At 56.8% G+C, this 15,179-nt stretch overlaps 1 protein-coding gene across 1 annotated transcript in view; it reads left to right on the top strand.

The window, feature by feature from the left end:
* COL22A1 (collagen type XXII alpha 1 chain) overlaps positions 1-15,179 on the top strand; it is a 268,939-nt gene that overhangs the window by 57,857 nt on the left and 195,903 nt on the right. The window contains exons 6-9 of the mRNA XM_051844068.3: positions 5,629-5,752; positions 10,157-10,432; positions 13,742-13,822; positions 14,854-14,976. Coding sequence (XP_051700028.3) covers positions 5,629-5,752; positions 10,157-10,432; positions 13,742-13,822; positions 14,854-14,976 — 604 coding nt within the window. The remainder of the gene's footprint in view (positions 1-5,628; positions 5,753-10,156; positions 10,433-13,741; positions 13,823-14,853; positions 14,977-15,179) is intronic.

The raw sequence follows: 15,179 nt of genomic DNA, 5'->3' as shown, positions 1-15,179 counted from the left end.
GTTGGCATCATTCATTCACGCGTGCAGCTTTGCTAGCAAACCATTAAATCACAAATAATCCTGTTCATAGTCGCCTAGCACCTGCAGGCATGGTACAGCATGACCTGAGCTGCACGGGGTTGGGGCCAGTGCAGACCTGGCCTTGCACCAGGCCTCCTGTGCCCCTGTGCCCCAGTTTTCACCTCGGATGAACGTCCCCACCTTCCAGCACGGTTGAGAGGACAGGAGGTGAAGGTTTGTCCTCCATCTGACACCTGTCACCTCTCCAGTCGGGGCCAAGATGATGCCAGGTAAACGCTCTCCTCTTCTAGCTGGGCAGGTCTTTTGCAGACACACGTGACACTACATCCTGCCTCCTCTCCTCTGTCTCAGAGCTCTTTCATGGCTCTTGTGTGTTCTGACACCAAGTGTCCAGAAAGAGAAAGGTGCCAGGTGTGGCCTGGTCTGGCCCAGCCCTGGTGGTCTCAGCTCTGCTCCCCAGGCCTCCCTCCTCTCCCTCCTCTGCCTCCTGTGTGTCTGCTCTGGAGCCTGCTGGGCCTCTGCCTTCCACCACGAGCACTACGCCCATGCTCTTCCACTGCCGGGGCACCTGCTGTGTACCTCCTCTGAAGCATGACTCGACCCTTATGCTGTCGAGCTGGTTACCCCAACTCGGAGACCGAGTTAGGCCTTCCTCTTACCCACACCCCTTCTGGGGTGTATTCCTGCACAGAGTGGGTTTACCGATGGCATTCCCCCGAGACAGTCTCCCCTTAGACAGAGCCAGGTCTTGCTGATGGCTCTAGGCCCCACGCTGGCCCCAGCCCGCCCCAAAGTGGTCAGCTGAGTGAATGAGTGAGTGACTGGGCCCATGATGAGTGCAGGTGGCTTGTCAGTCACAAGCCCAGCCATGGGCCGGCATGCTGGTCTCGGAGTTTGGAGGTTGGTGTGGGGTCCGCCATTTCTTGCTCCTCAGTGGGCATTCTCTGAGCACCCAACGCTGCACCAGGCCCTGTGTCAGACTCTCCCGTCGTGTCCCCCTGGGTCACTGGATGACAGTTCACATGAGAACGAGGCAATGGGTGTTTCCTCCCTCTCGGTCTTGCGTCTTCGTGGGGGCGTGCAGATGACCGGTGCCATCAGCTGACTCTTCCTGGATGTGGAGCGATGCTCTCCTGATGGCAGATGCCGGGGAAGTCAGCGTTGTTGCCCTGGCCCCATGCTCCTTCTGGGGACATGAGGATGACAGCATCTAGATGCCTGCCTCTTTCCCACGTATTTCCCCACCCTGCTCCCTGGGCTTTCACTTAGGAGCAAACAGAGGTGGGCAGCTTCACGGAGAAGGGAAGACTCGATCGAGAAAGAGGAGAAAGGGGAGGAGGCAGCAGTCCCACAGATCTGGGCCCCTTCGGCCTCCCGGTGTGTGCTGTGCCCTGCCTCCTGAGACACTGTGATCAACCTGGGACCACAGCACGGGGCACTTTCCGGAGAGAGGATCTGGGCTCCTGTTTCCCCGAGGGTCATCCTGAGAAGGAATTTCTGTGTGGTTTCTCGATTGTTTTCCCAGCCAACCACCAGAAAGCAGGCGTTTCGAGAAAGGATCGTTTCCATTTCTTTTTTCTTTTTTTTTCTTTCAAAGATGTATTTATTTGGAAAGCAGAGTTAGAGAGAGGTCTTCCATCCACTGGTTCACTCCCCAGATGGCTGCAACGGCCAGAGCTGGGCTGATCCGAAACCAAGAGCCAGGAGCTGCTGCCAGATCTCCCAAGCAGGTGCAGGGGCCCAATCATTTGGGCCATCTTATGATGCTTTCCCAGACCATAGCAAAGAGCTGGATTGGAAGAGGAACAGCTGGGACTTGAACCGGTGCCCATATGGAATGTTGGTGCTACAAGCAGAGACTTAGCTTACTGTGCCATAGCACCGGCCCCTCCATTTAATTTCTAATGCTTCAAAACCTACACACACACACCCTCACGTGTGTCACTTTACTATGCGGGTTAAATTTTGTTCAAATGAAGAGGGCTGCCATTTGTAATATTTCAACTTGTTCAGCGCTCCAAGAGCGTGTTCCGTGCCCTCTCCCATTTACTTCTTCTGGTGCTAAGACGAGGCAAGCGCAGCAGGTGTTCTCTCTGGCACAGCACCTTGCCCTGGAAATCAGAGTGCCTTGTTCACGGAAAGTGGACATTGGCCCCCAGGCCCTTTGCCCTATTCAGTGTTAGCCCATAACCTGCCACATTTTTTGTGGAAATAGTTGGATCAGGGCATTTGTTTTTTGCATGTTCTCTGTCCCCTTGATGATAACACTTTATACATACATAAATTTATAAGTATGGATGGGTACATATATACGGGCCGGCACCGCGGCTCACAAGGCTAATCCTCCACCTTGCAGCGCTGGTACACCGGGTTCTAGTCCCGCTCGGGGCGCCGGATTCTGTCCCGGTTGCCCCTCTTCCAGGCCAGCTCTCTGCTGTGGCCAGGGAGTGCAGTGGAGGATGGCCCAAGTGCTTGGGCCCTGCACCCCATGGGAGACCAGGAGAAGTACCTGGCTCCTGCCATTGGATCAGCGTGGTGCGCCGGCCGTGGCGGCCATTGGAGGGTGAACCAATGGCAAAGGAAGACCTTTTTCTCTCTGTCTCACTGTCCACTCTGCCTGTCAAAAAAATATATATATACACACATGTGCATACATATTTATATGCATGGATGCATACATATGTGAGGGAATTTTTAAGAAAGATTTATTGGCCGGCGCCGCGGCTCACTAGGTTAATCCTCCGCCTTGCGGCACCGGCACACCGGGTTCTAGTCCCGGTCGGGGCACTGGATTCTGTCCTAGTTGCCCCTCTTCCAGGCCAGCTCTCTGCTGTGGCCCGGGAGTGCAGTGGAGGATGGCCCAAGTGCTTGGGCCCTGCACCCCATGGGAGACCAGGATAAGTACCTGGCTCCTGCCATCGGATCAGCGTGATGCGCTGGCCGCAGTGTCCATTGGAGGGTGAACCAATGGCAAAAAAGGAAGACCTTTCTGTCTCTCTCTCTCTCTCACTGTCCACTCTGCCTGTCAAAAAAAAATTTATTTATTTTACTTGAAAGAGTTACACAGAGGAGAGGCAGAGAGAGAGAGAGAGGCAGAGAGAGAGAGAGAGAGAGAGAGATCGATCTTCCATCTGCTGGTTCATTCCCCAATTGGCCGCAAGGGCCGGAGCTGCACTGATCCGAAGCCAGGAACCAGGAGCTTCCTCCAAGTCTCCCACACGGGTACGGGAGCCCAAGGACCTGGGCCGCCATCTTCTGCTTTCCCAGGCCATAGCAGAGAGCTGGATCGTAAGTGGAGCAGCCGTGTCTCGAACCGGTGCCCATATGGGATGCCAGCACTACAGGCGGTGGCTTTACCTGCTACACCACAGCACCGGCCCCAAGGGGATTTTTAAAAGCTTTTTGATGTAAAAAAATTTTCAAAGTCATGTTTATGAGATGTGTTCAAAATGTTCTTGGGAAATGCATTTTGTAGACAATGTATTTCAAATATTTTTGCACCAAATCAACCCTATATTTTGATTCCATTTCCCACAAACTTTGAATAAGCGGCGTGTGTGTGTGTGTGTGTGTGTGTGCCTGTGCCTGCACTAGGAGGAAGTGACTACAGTCAGGGATAAAAGGTCATTAACAGGGGGCTGCTGCTGTTCTCCCGCGTGGGCAGAGACCCAGGGCGTCCCTGAATCCCCAGTGCTGTGGGCGAGGGCTCTGTTCTGCCTGGCAGTGACCCTGGGAGAGATCCCAGCTCAGAGCAGGACGTCCTCCGGCTCGGATCCGTGGCCGGGGCAGGCTTCGCCCACGGGCTCCACAGGCAGACCAAGGGTCCCTGAGGATCTGTGGATCTAAGCAGCAGGAACTCGGCCGCCTCCCACGCCCTTCCTGGCTGTCTGGCCAGACAGAGTCTGCCTCCTCCAGTGGAGAAGTCAGTGCCATGTACGCTCCCCCGACAACCCCAGCCTTCAGGTGGGGTCTGTCCACTGTGGCCACGTTCTGCAGACCTGGGAAGTGCAGAGCAGAGCTGTGGAGGCCGGGCCCCTGCGAGCGAGCTTCCTCCATTGCTCTGAGTCAACCTGCAGAGCCGGGCGCCTTCTAGGAAAACTGCCCAGGCCCTGCTGTGGGAGTGGGGGAAGGGAAGGTTCCCGTGTGCAGACAGCACGGGGCTGAGCCTGGAGCTCGTCACTGCTTTGGGCCCAGCTGCAGGCCTGCATGTGTGGGCTCCTTGGAGGTGCTCAGTTTCCTGGGGGAAACGGGAGAGTGGAGAGCAGAAGCCAGGGCTCCCCGAGATGAGCCAGCAGGGCCAGGAGAGACAGGGGCGTGTGTAACATTTTCTAGAACCTACTAGTAGGGAGATGGCTCAGATACTGCGGGGGCGAGTAGGGGCCAGACCCGAGGGAGGCACGAGAAAGCTCAGCTGGTCTGAGCATGCTCCAAGGGCCAGGAGCCCTTTCTTTTTTTTTTTTTATTTTTTTGACAGAGTGGACAGTGAGAAAGACAGAGAGAAAGGTCTTCCTTTGCCGTTGGTTCACCCTCAAATGGCCGCCACGGCCGGCGCACTGTGCTGATCCGATGGCAGGAGCCAGGTACTTCTGGTCTCCCATGGGGTGCAGGGCCCAAGCACTTGGGCCATCCTCCACTGCACTCCCTGGCCACAGCAGAGAGCTGGCCTGGAAGAGGGGTAACCGGGACAGAATCTGGTGCCCCGACCGGGACTAGAACCCGGTGTGCCAGCGCCGCAAGGTGGAGGATTAGCCTAGTGAGCCGCGGTGCCGGCCAGGAGCCCTTTCCACAAAGGAATCTGGAGGGGGAAAAGGCAGAAGTGGAGCAGCTGCGGGGACTGTCCCGGGTCAGAGCTGCCCCTTAGTCCGGGCAGGAGTCTGGTGCTTGGAGGAGAGAAGAGGGTGTCCTGGCTTGGTCGGCTCAGGCTGCTGTAGCCAAGCAGCGTGGACTGGCAGCTGAGTTGTAATCGGCAGACGCTGCTTTCCTGTGGTTCTGAGGGCCACGAGCCCAGGCCCAGCCCCTCCCAGTTGGCTGTCTTTTCCCTGTAAGCTCACCGTGTGGAGGGGTGGAGATGCCCTGTGGGTCTCTTCTGTAAGACTCCAGTCCCAGTGCCGAGGCCCTCACCTCCACAGCCTGATCACCTCCCACAGACCCCACGCTCTCTCCATGGCTGTGGGGCTGGGATTTCAGCCCAGGAGCTCTGGGGGCACACACGTGCAGACCGTAGCACCCCAGGGCACAGGGCAGAGGTGACGCAGGGTGGGGAGTAGCAGACTTGGTCTTGCTGAGAAGGAATGGGGCAGGGAGGGTTGAAGGCCGGGTCCAGGGCGAGTGGGCGTTTAGCACTGATTGTTGACTTTGTCCGTCACAGGACGGCACAGAGACAGAAGCAGGTGCGTGCTGTGGGGTGTATTTGAAGGAGCTGAAGGTGGTGGCGGGGAGACTGTGAAGGGGCCGCACTTGAAGTCCTAATGGAGGCAGCAATGGCTGGCTGAGCGGGTGGACTCTGGAGATAGGGAAGAGGCCGTACTGGAGGACTCGGTCATGGACAGGACGCGTGGGCTCCTCTGCCAGCTCCCTGCTCTCACCGCTGGGCCTGTGTTTCCCCAGGGACGTGTTTTCCCAGGGCTTGCCTGACGAGTATGCCTTTGTCACCACCTTCCGGTTCCGCAAGACGTCTCGGAAAGAAGACTGGTACATCTGGCAGGTCATTGACCAGTACGGCATCCCACAGGTACGCACGGCACAGTGGCCACAGAGATTGCCGTTTCCTTCTCTTGGGGATGGCGTTGCCCATCGTCTTTGTTCTTCCCTCGGGAGGTTCAGGCCTGGCCCTGGAGAGGCTGAGTCTGGTGGGTGGAGACATAGGGAACGCCCAGGGCATGGCACACATCCAGCAGGTCTGAGGTCTTCTCCTGATGGTGTCCCAGCCCCAAGCACTCTGATGGGGAGGAGGGAGACCTAGTGCCTGTCCTCAGGAACTCTCCACCTCGCTAGCAAGGTGGCCACCAGCCCTGATGCCCTGACACCACCTCTGCTGGCTGCCTGAAATATCATGATACAGGGAAGAAAACTGGCCTGGGTGTGTCTCCTCCTTCTCTGTGTGGGCCCTGGGGCCAGCTGTTCATCTGGCTGGGTCTTGGTTTTCTTAGCTGTCCTCCAGAAAGCAGAGAGTCCCAGCCACGGATGGTTAGTGGGAGAATCAGGTGGGGCAGCACCAGCTGAGCACGTAGAACAGTGCCTGGTGCGTCAGAGCATGTGTCACAAGGCGTCCCTTCTTAGGGTACTGCCCAGGTTCCTCATGAATGACGTGCCGAGCCCTGACTTCACCCACCTCTGCTGAGTTTTGGTTTTCAGTTCCCACGAGGAAAGGCACGTCTCAAAATCCAGGCCGGCAGCGCCAGCTGCTGGTGTGGGTTAGGGCCAGTGCTGCCTTCAGGTCTCAGCCAACCCCACTTCCCCATGACCTTGGACCAGCTGTATGTGCGTCCCATCCTGCAAATGTGTGACCTGGGAGATCCAGTCCCACTTTTCTTCTGAGGTTGCAATGCAGTACAATCGCACTTCAGCAACTCCACTCGTGGGCTGCGGGCAGGGAGCCTCCAAAGCAGCCAGCTTTCTCCCCTGTGGTTAGATGGTGACCCTGGCCTCCTCGCCTTTCCCTGTCAGCGTTGCATGCTCTTAGTGTGAGCTGGCGGTGGCTCCGAGTGCCTCACAGGTCTCAGCCCTTTGGTGCTCACGACAGCCCTCCGCCTGGGCTCTGCTCGTAGAATCTTACAAAGGAGGCAGGTGAGCTTGCCCAGGTGCTCACCGGGAATGAGAGCGGGAGGTGGGATTTCTAGCCAGGCAGTAACACCCCCACGTCTGTGCTTTGAACCACACACTCAGCTGGCTCCTGTTTGGAGCTGGTCCCAGGCAGTCCTGTGGAGGGTTTTATTGAAGCGCTCAGGGTTGCACTGAGATGCATCAACCTTCCGTGCTCCGCGGTGGGAGGCCCAGGGCTCTATGGAGGAGCCGAGAGTCTCCCTCAGGGACTGTCTTCTGGGGGAGAGCAAACAGCTCCTGGTGTCCGCTTCCACCTCCAGTGACTTGGGTCTTGCTTCTCCAGTTTCTCAGGGTCTGGGGCAGTGGGGCTGGGCGCCTGCCATGACATTCCTGCAGAGTGAGCCCATGCCACCCCCTCAGTCTGTGTTCTCTTCTTCCTTCCTGGCGTTTGCAGAGCGGCTCCCTGGGTGACTTGCCTGCATCCCCCTAGCTCCCCTTCTGCCAGAATGAGCCAGGGCGTGCAGCACTCTGGGGCTGTGCACATTTGGAGTCTGCCCTGTGGGGTCTCAGGCTCGTGTTCTAAGAGTCATGGGGAGAAATCACCAGATTCTCCATGTGCGTACCTGATCTGATGGATCTGAGACACACAGGACCTCCCCGAGGCCACCCCTGCTCAGGCCTGCTAGGGGCCGTCCCTTGCTCTGTGGCATGCTAGGGGTAGGAATGCAGAAGGGACAGCCATGTGCTGAAGAAGCTCCAGGGCTCACACAGGTGAGCTGCAGAAGACCCTGCTTACTCACAGTTATGCATATTTGAAGCCTCGGGTTATTAGCGAGGCTTTCTGCTTTTTCCTCTTCTCGTAGTATAAAAGCAGGCAATTGTGGTTAAAAAGAAATCTTTACCTTCCGTGGCGTAGCGAGTAAAGCTGCTGCCTGAGGTGCTGGCATCCCACATGGCACTGGTTTGAGTCCTCGCTACTCCACTTCCAGTCCATCTCCCCGCTGATGCACCTGGGAAAGCAGCGGAAGATGACCCATGTGCTTGGGGCCCCTCAGATGGGCCCAGCTCCGGCGGTTGCAGCCATTTGGAGAGTGAACCAGCAGATGGAAGATCTCTCTCTCTCTGTCTTTCAAGTAATAAATAAATAAAAAAAATACTAGGGCCTCCTTGGTTACACCAAGACTGTGCGAGTCCCCAGAGAGAAAGCAGATGGCTTGAGCTGCTATACACTCTGTGGCTGGTTCTTTGCACTTCATGGCCACCGTCTTGCTCTTCAGGGCCACTCCTTCTTGTATTCTTTCACTCCTTCATTCCTTCAGTGCCTTTTGAGTGGGGCTGTGTGCCATGTGTTGTTCTTAGCCACTGCAGTGGTGAGAGAGGCAGAAGTGCTCTGTCTCCGTAGGGGGTAGGGAAGACAGCACATAGGTGAATGAAAAAATGAAAAGGATTATTTCATACAGTGCTGCAGGGCTGTGGAAATAAGGAAATATTTTTTTAATTTTTTAATCCATTTATCCATTTGAAAGGCAGAGCTATAGAGAGGCAGAGGCAGAGAGAGAGAAAGTGGGAGGTCTTCCATTGCTGGTTCACTCTCCAAATGGCTGCAACAGCCGGAGCCGGGCTGATCCTAAGCCAGGAGCCAGGAGCCTCTTCTGGATCTCCCACATGGGTGTAGGGGCCCAAGAACTTGGGCCATCTTCTACTGCTTTCCCAGACCATAGCAGAGAGCTGGATCCGAAGTGGAGCAGTCAGGTCTCAAACTGGCGCCCATATGGGATGCTGGCACTGCAGGCGGCAGCTCCATCCACTACGCCACAGCACGGGCCCCAAAAGCAAGTAAATAACCAGCAAGCCTGGGGTGTGAGAACACATGGACAGGTTAGAATCCAGTCGTATGTGGTTGTCAGGGAAGGAATCATGCAAGGACGCCTGCGAGTGACTTGTGTGGCTTGTGATGACTAATGTGTGGAACAGTGCCTGTCATGCTATTGCCATACAAATGTCTTACATGTATAGTAACTCGTTTAGTCCTCATAGCAACGGCATGATGTTGCACCTGTTGTTACTGCTTCACAAATGAGAAAACCATGCAGGGAGGTTAAACGGCTTGCCCCAAAATAGCAAAGTCATTAGATGAGTTTTGCAAGGGCATTTTAACGAAGTGAGTATGAGTAGTCTTAGGGGACTGTGGGGGTTAAGGAAACCAACCCACCTGGGCTAGAAGAGCAGGAAGCTCCCACCTGCTCCTGGGCCGGCTGGGGACAGGAGAAGGACACTGGGATGAACTGGAGGTGGTGCGTTCTGAACTCACCAAGGAGGGAGTCCCTGGTGAGCTGAGCCATGGAGCAAAGGCACCCTGGAACCCGAGGAAGCCGGGAGCGGTGGGAGCGATGAAAGCCCTCCTCTTTCCCTCTCTCTGTCCTTCAGTTCCCACTCCGAGGGGCTTCCTGCAGCCTCACATCAACTGGAAGCCCCAGTGCTGTGTCTCGGGGAGCAGGCAAGGGCAGGCGTGAGTCGGGAAGATGAAGACCGCTCCCACGAGGTGGGACAGTCGTGTGTTCCGTCACTCACTAGCTCACCCAAGGAGTCCTGTTTTGTACTTGTTTTATGTTCTGTCCCTTCAGGTGCCCATAGAGCACATCTCTTGCCCATTAAGGCCTCTGACACCTGGTGTGTTGCTAGTACACAGGGAGCACTGTGCTGACCATGCAGAAGTGAGTGCACGGATGAGACCACATTGGCTCATTTTTCTTGAAAAGCAAACGAAAGTCAAGCTTTGTTCCCGAGCTTACCTTGTTCCTCAGGCGTTTTGCAAATGGCTGTGGGAATCCCAGGGACCTAGGCAGACATGGCACCTGCCATCAGGGGACTTCATGCTACTGGAGCCCCCACTTTATTCTCAAGATGAGAGACAGTGCAGGTTAACCAATGCAGATTGGACTGGAACCAGGCATCTGGCCTGGAGACGAGCCTGGTTGAGCCAAGCCCAGGGTTCTAACAGAACTGGGTGTGGTCAGCACTTCTGGTCAGTCTCTCTACTCCTCCGTTGTCTTGTACTCACACAAAAGCCTGCAGACCTACATGGCTCCTGCAGGCAGCTCTGTCTTTGGCCACCCCCTGGCTAATGTACGAATTCAATGATTCCATTTCGTGTAGGGCTTGGAGCAGTCTGCAAAGTAGGTGGTAGTAGCATCACCAAGGGGGACTCGAGGCTCAGAGAGGTGAAGTGTTTGGCCCAGGCTAGGCAGCAGCTGACTCGCTGGTCAGAGTCACAGCCAGGGCCGGGCTGGTCAGATCTGACTCTGAACTCTGCCCCCACCCCGACGCACACTGTTGCCGTGCAGCTCAGGGCACCCTGTCCCCGCTTCCCCAGGTCTCCATCCGGCTGGACGGAGAGAACAAGGCTGTGGAGTACAGCGCCGTGGGTGCCGTGATGGATGCCGTCAGAGTGGTCTTCCGAGGAACGCCGGTCAGCAACCTCTTTGACCGGGACTGGCACAAGATCGCCCTGGCCGTCCAGGCCCAGAACGTCTCCCTGTACCTCGACTGCAGGCTGGTGCAGACGCTGCCCATCGAGGAGCGGGAGAACATTGACATCCAGGGCAAGACCGTGGTGGGCAAGCGCCTCTATGATAGTGTGCCCATCGACGTGAGTACCAGGTGGGGGGAGGCGGGGCCTGGGAGCACCCACTCACATGCACCCCACGTTATCAAGTCATCGCCTTGACTGTCCTAAAGGGGAGGGCTCTGACCCGAACATCCCATTCCTGCTGCTGTGCCCAGCCTCTGTCTCCTTCCCAGATACTTGGGACGGGAGCTGTGTGGGCGGAGAAGACTAAGCCCTGCTCAGGAGCCTGCGGCACTCATTCCCAGATGAGCTCAGTCCTTGGCCCTCTCTGCTGGCGTCACATCAGCATCCCTTGACCTGGCTGTGTGCAGCATAGACCCGGCATCTGCTGCTTTTCAACAGGGCTTGGAGTTGGCCACTGTCATCCCAGCCCACTCGTCCCGAGACTCCAGCTGTTGGGACGTGCCGGCTGCTGTGCCCGGAAGTGTCTGATGAGGACAGCAGGGCTGTGTGCTGACTGCAGCCTGCCTCTTCCTCTCTGCTGGGCCTGTGTCCCTGAAGGAGCTGGAGCAGACGCAGGGATGGAATTGTTGTGTTTGCTGAGCAGACAGTGAGATGCGAGGCTTCCAGGGCAGGAGAGCAAGCAGGGGCCATGCACCTGCTATGCCAAGGGCCTCCTGAGTCTGGCACGAGCCAGAAAGGGGCACAGGGCAGGGATGCTGGGTGTCCACATTCCCTCACCCATGATCCCTTGACAGAGGTCTGTCTCTGCATCCACTCATGTGTTCACCCACTCATCATGGGCTTAGGCCACACCCGCTGGTGTCTGGTGCTGACCCACTGCTGGGGACAGAGCCCAGGACAGGAAAGTCTCAAAGTGTGCAGGGAACTAGAGAGTCAGCCGCCACCAAGCTGCTGTCCTGAGGATGCGCGGGGCAAGGTCTGGTGGGACGGGTGAGGAGGAGAAGCGAGGGTTGAGGGGCAGGGGAGGGCGACTTTCTGAGTAGGGGGAGCCGTGAGGGCAGACTGCTGGCAGTTGGGGAAATGAGCCAGCTTGTGAGCCGGCAGCAGGCCTGGGGTTCTGTCCCTGCTCTCAAGAACCCTGGAGCCCAGAGGAAGATGGGGCACAGATGACCCAAGCTCGCAGGCTGCTGTGTTGTGCCTGTGCTGTGTGTGCAGGTGCAGTGGGGTGCAGAGGAGGCCTGGTGATGCTTCTTGTCACTGGAGGCAGGGGTAAGGGTGACCTGGGGCCGTGTGGCACATCATACAGCCCACGGCAGGTGCGATCAGCAACCGTCTGTGGGCTCAGAGAGCCTGGGGCTAAGTCGCATGGTTCTCACGGAGTCTCAGACGGGGCTCACGCAGGTGACAGCGTGCTGCAGGCTGCTGGCCAAAGGCTTTGTACTGTCAGAGCCCCCAGCTCCTCTGCACATGAGCCTGGGCACAGGGCCCCTCCCGCCCGGGCAGCTTGGTGGCCCCAGAGATGGGAGCCCCCTGCTCCTCTGCCTGTGAGCCTGGGCACAGGGCCCCTCCTGCCCGGGCAGCTTGATGGCCCCAGAGATGGGAGCCCCCTGCTCCTCTGCCTGTGAGCCTGGGCACAGGGCCCCTCCCGCCCGGGCAGCTTGGTGGCCCCAGAGATGACGGAGGTGAGTGAGAGAAAGGCACAGCACATCCAAGACAAAGCCAGCTGGTCCTGAGTGACAGGCCATCACTTCTGCCACATGGGATTAATTAGAAGCAAGTCACTAAATCCATTCCGTAACCTGGAAGGAGGGGTGTCGAGGCCTCTCTGGACACGTGTTCTGAGCAGGGGGAGGCGGGGAGGCTGCTCCTTGTTCAGGGACTCTCCTGGTGGAGGGACCACATGCAGGGGCCTGGAGGTGGCAGCACAAGGCTCTCTGTGACCCACCATGAGCTGGGGGCTTGCAGAGCACATGGGCGGAGTGCAGAGAGACCAGGTGCTGAGTGTCCATTTAAAAAGCCTGGTCGTTATAGACTGTGTGTGTGGTGTGTGTTTACAACAGGATCACTTTCATATAAATACATACATAAACGCATATGCAGTCTTTAAATTGACACCTAGTTGCCCTGGGGTGGATGTTTGGCCCAGTGGGTGAGATGCTACTTAAGATGCCCATGGCACAGAATGCCTGGGTCCAAGTCCTGGTTCTGATCCTGAGTCCGGCTTCCTACTTTGCCCACCCTTGGGGGCAGCAGGTGAAGGCTCAGGGAGTTGAGTCCCTGCTGTCCATGTTGGGGACCTGGATTGAGTTCCTGGCTCCGGGTTTTGGCCTGGCCCAGCCCTGGCCATTGTGGGTATTTAGGGAGTAAACCAGTGGATAGGGGAGCACTCTTCCTCTGTTTCTCCAGTTAAATAAGACTTGTTGCACATATGTGTGGGATATAGTAGATATTTTAATACCTGTCTACAACATATAAGGACAAAATAGGGGAAACTGGCATATCCATCCTCTGGAAGACTTCTCATGTCTTTATGTTGGGGACTCTACCCTGCTGTCCTGGCTGTTTTCAGCTACACAGTGAGTTGTTGCCCTTCTGTACTGTGGAATGTCACAAGTCGCCCCTCCTGGCCACTGCCCATTCTCTCTCCACTGCCCCTTAAGTTTATGAAGGTTTTTGTACTTTAAGGTTCTGTGGTACCAGAGGTGATGAGCGGTGCACATTTTAGCTCAGACGTTCGCTCGGACAACTACGTGCAGGTGCTGAACGTGGGCGCCCTGAGCTTTGGGGACTTGTTGCAGTAGCATCAATAAGGGAGGTTCTTTTTTTTTTTTTTTTTTTTTTCAAAGATTTTATTTATTTCTTTGAGAAGCAGAGTTACAGACAGAGAAAGGGAAAGAAAGAGACATAGGTCTTTCACCCACTGGTTCACTCCCCAAATGGCCACAGTGGCCAGAGCTGGGCCAGTTCGAAGTCAGTGGCTTCTTCCAGGTCTCCCATGTGGTGCAGGGGCTGAAGCACCTAGGCCATCCTCTGCTGCTTCCCCAGGCCACAGCAGAGAGCTGGATCGGAAGAGGAGTGGCTGGGACTCTAACTGGTGCCTATGTGGGATGCTGGCACTGCAGGCGGATGCTTAACCTACTATGCCACAGTGCCTGAGGGCGTGACTTAAGTAGAGCAGTGATGACACGGGGACAGGAGGAGGCTGTGTGCAGGACCTCAGAGCAGAAGGAAACTCCAGAGAAACCATGGTGTGTGCCCTGATCTTCCCATGCGTGTGGGCTGTCCCTTTTAGAAGGTGATGTGCTAGGACCTGCATGGGCTCCCTCCGAGGCCTAGCAGCGGAGCTCGGTGTGCGTCACCCCTGCATGGGAGCAGGAGTGACGGGGTTCCCCTCACACTCTTCCTATTTCCTTGTGTCCTCCGCAGTTTGACCTGCAGCGGATTGTGATCTACTGTGACTCCCGGCATGCAGAACTGGAGACCTGCTGTGACATCCCCTCCGGTCCGGTGAGCAGACTCTCACCTGGCGTGGCTGGGAGGGGCTGGGTTAGGGCTTGGGACCACAGCCAAGGCCCTGAGCATGTTGGCCATCAGAGTGTGGCCTGAGGAGGAGCCCAGGGACCATGCATGGCTTGGTACTGGTTCCCAGCCAATCAGGGTGTGGGTTGGGGAAGCCAGGTCGGGCTCATCCTTGAAGGCTGTTGCAGTGGGTGCCTTGGTCAGCAGGACACTGGTACAGGCCACGATGAGTCCCAGCTATGAGGAGCACAGGACGCAGAGCCTGCAGGGTGTCCCTAAGGAGGGTGTGCTTGTCAGTGCCACCAGTGTTCAGAGGAGGGGGAGGCTGCAGTGGCCCAGGCTGCCAGCAACACAGGGAGGTGGGGACATGGACAGCCTGGGAACCCTGCCTCCCCCCACCCCAACCTCTGTTACCCAATCCGACTTCCAAGGCTTGGTGGAAAGACAGAAGTAGCCATCGCCTGCTTCCCAGTGCTGGTGACCGAAGCCAGCATGCCGTGTCAGGTTGGCCGTGGTCCCAGAACACGGCAGGCACTTGGTGCGCGTGTGTCGGGGTTCTTGTGGGATGCAAGTGCACAGCCATCACTGGGTGTGTGCCATCGGAAGTTGAGGGATGACAGGAAGGTGGTGAGGGCAGGGAGAGGGGAGGGAGTGGAAGGGGAAAAGGGTAAGGATGACTCACTCTTCTGCATCTAGTGTGCGTGACTCTGAGGTACAACTTTTCCTGTACTGTTTTGTGAAATATTATGAGGTTATGATGGAAATGTCCTCGTGCCCATGCTATAGAGGTGAACATTGAGGCTTAAGGGGTTAAGAGGTTGCTACAGATTGCTGAGCTGGCCAGGAATGTCTGCTGCAGGGTTTTGGGAACCTGCCCCTCCCTCCCGCCCAGCCACGCTGTGCTCAGGCATCCCCAGGCTATTGAGGCCCCATCTGTTGGCCTGGAACCCTGAGAGCTCAGGCAACTGTGCCCCAGCTGGGCGAGCAGCCCGGGTCTGACCCTTGTCCTCTACTTGCAGTGCCAAGTGACTGTGGTGACGGAGCCTCCACCTCCACCTCCACCCCCGCAGCTTCCCAGGCCTGGCAGTGAACAGATTGGATTTTTGAAGACCATCAACTGCTCCTGTCCACCTGGAGAAAAGGTACCGTCCAGCTACAGTGCCCCTTGGTCTTCGGCCCACTCCCTGGAGCAGAGCCAGGAGGGGCTGAGCTGGGAGTTTCCCATCATGCACCTGGCACCCTGGGCGGGATGTTCTTTGGATCCCCTGTTTGTTGATACTTGTGTGCTCTGGGAGGGAGAGCCGCAGGCTGGGATTAATGTTTTCCTGGAGTTAATCATGTGTTC

Source organism: Oryctolagus cuniculus, chromosome 6, assembly GCF_051225735.1.
Source record: "Oryctolagus cuniculus isolate XC-2025 breed Fujian yellow rabbit chromosome 6, ASM5122573v1, whole genome shotgun sequence".
Classification (NCBI taxonomy): domain Eukaryota; kingdom Metazoa; phylum Chordata; class Mammalia; order Lagomorpha; family Leporidae; genus Oryctolagus; species Oryctolagus cuniculus.
Note: the sequence above shows the minus strand (reverse complement) of the source record. Positions and strands in the feature narration are given on the sequence as shown.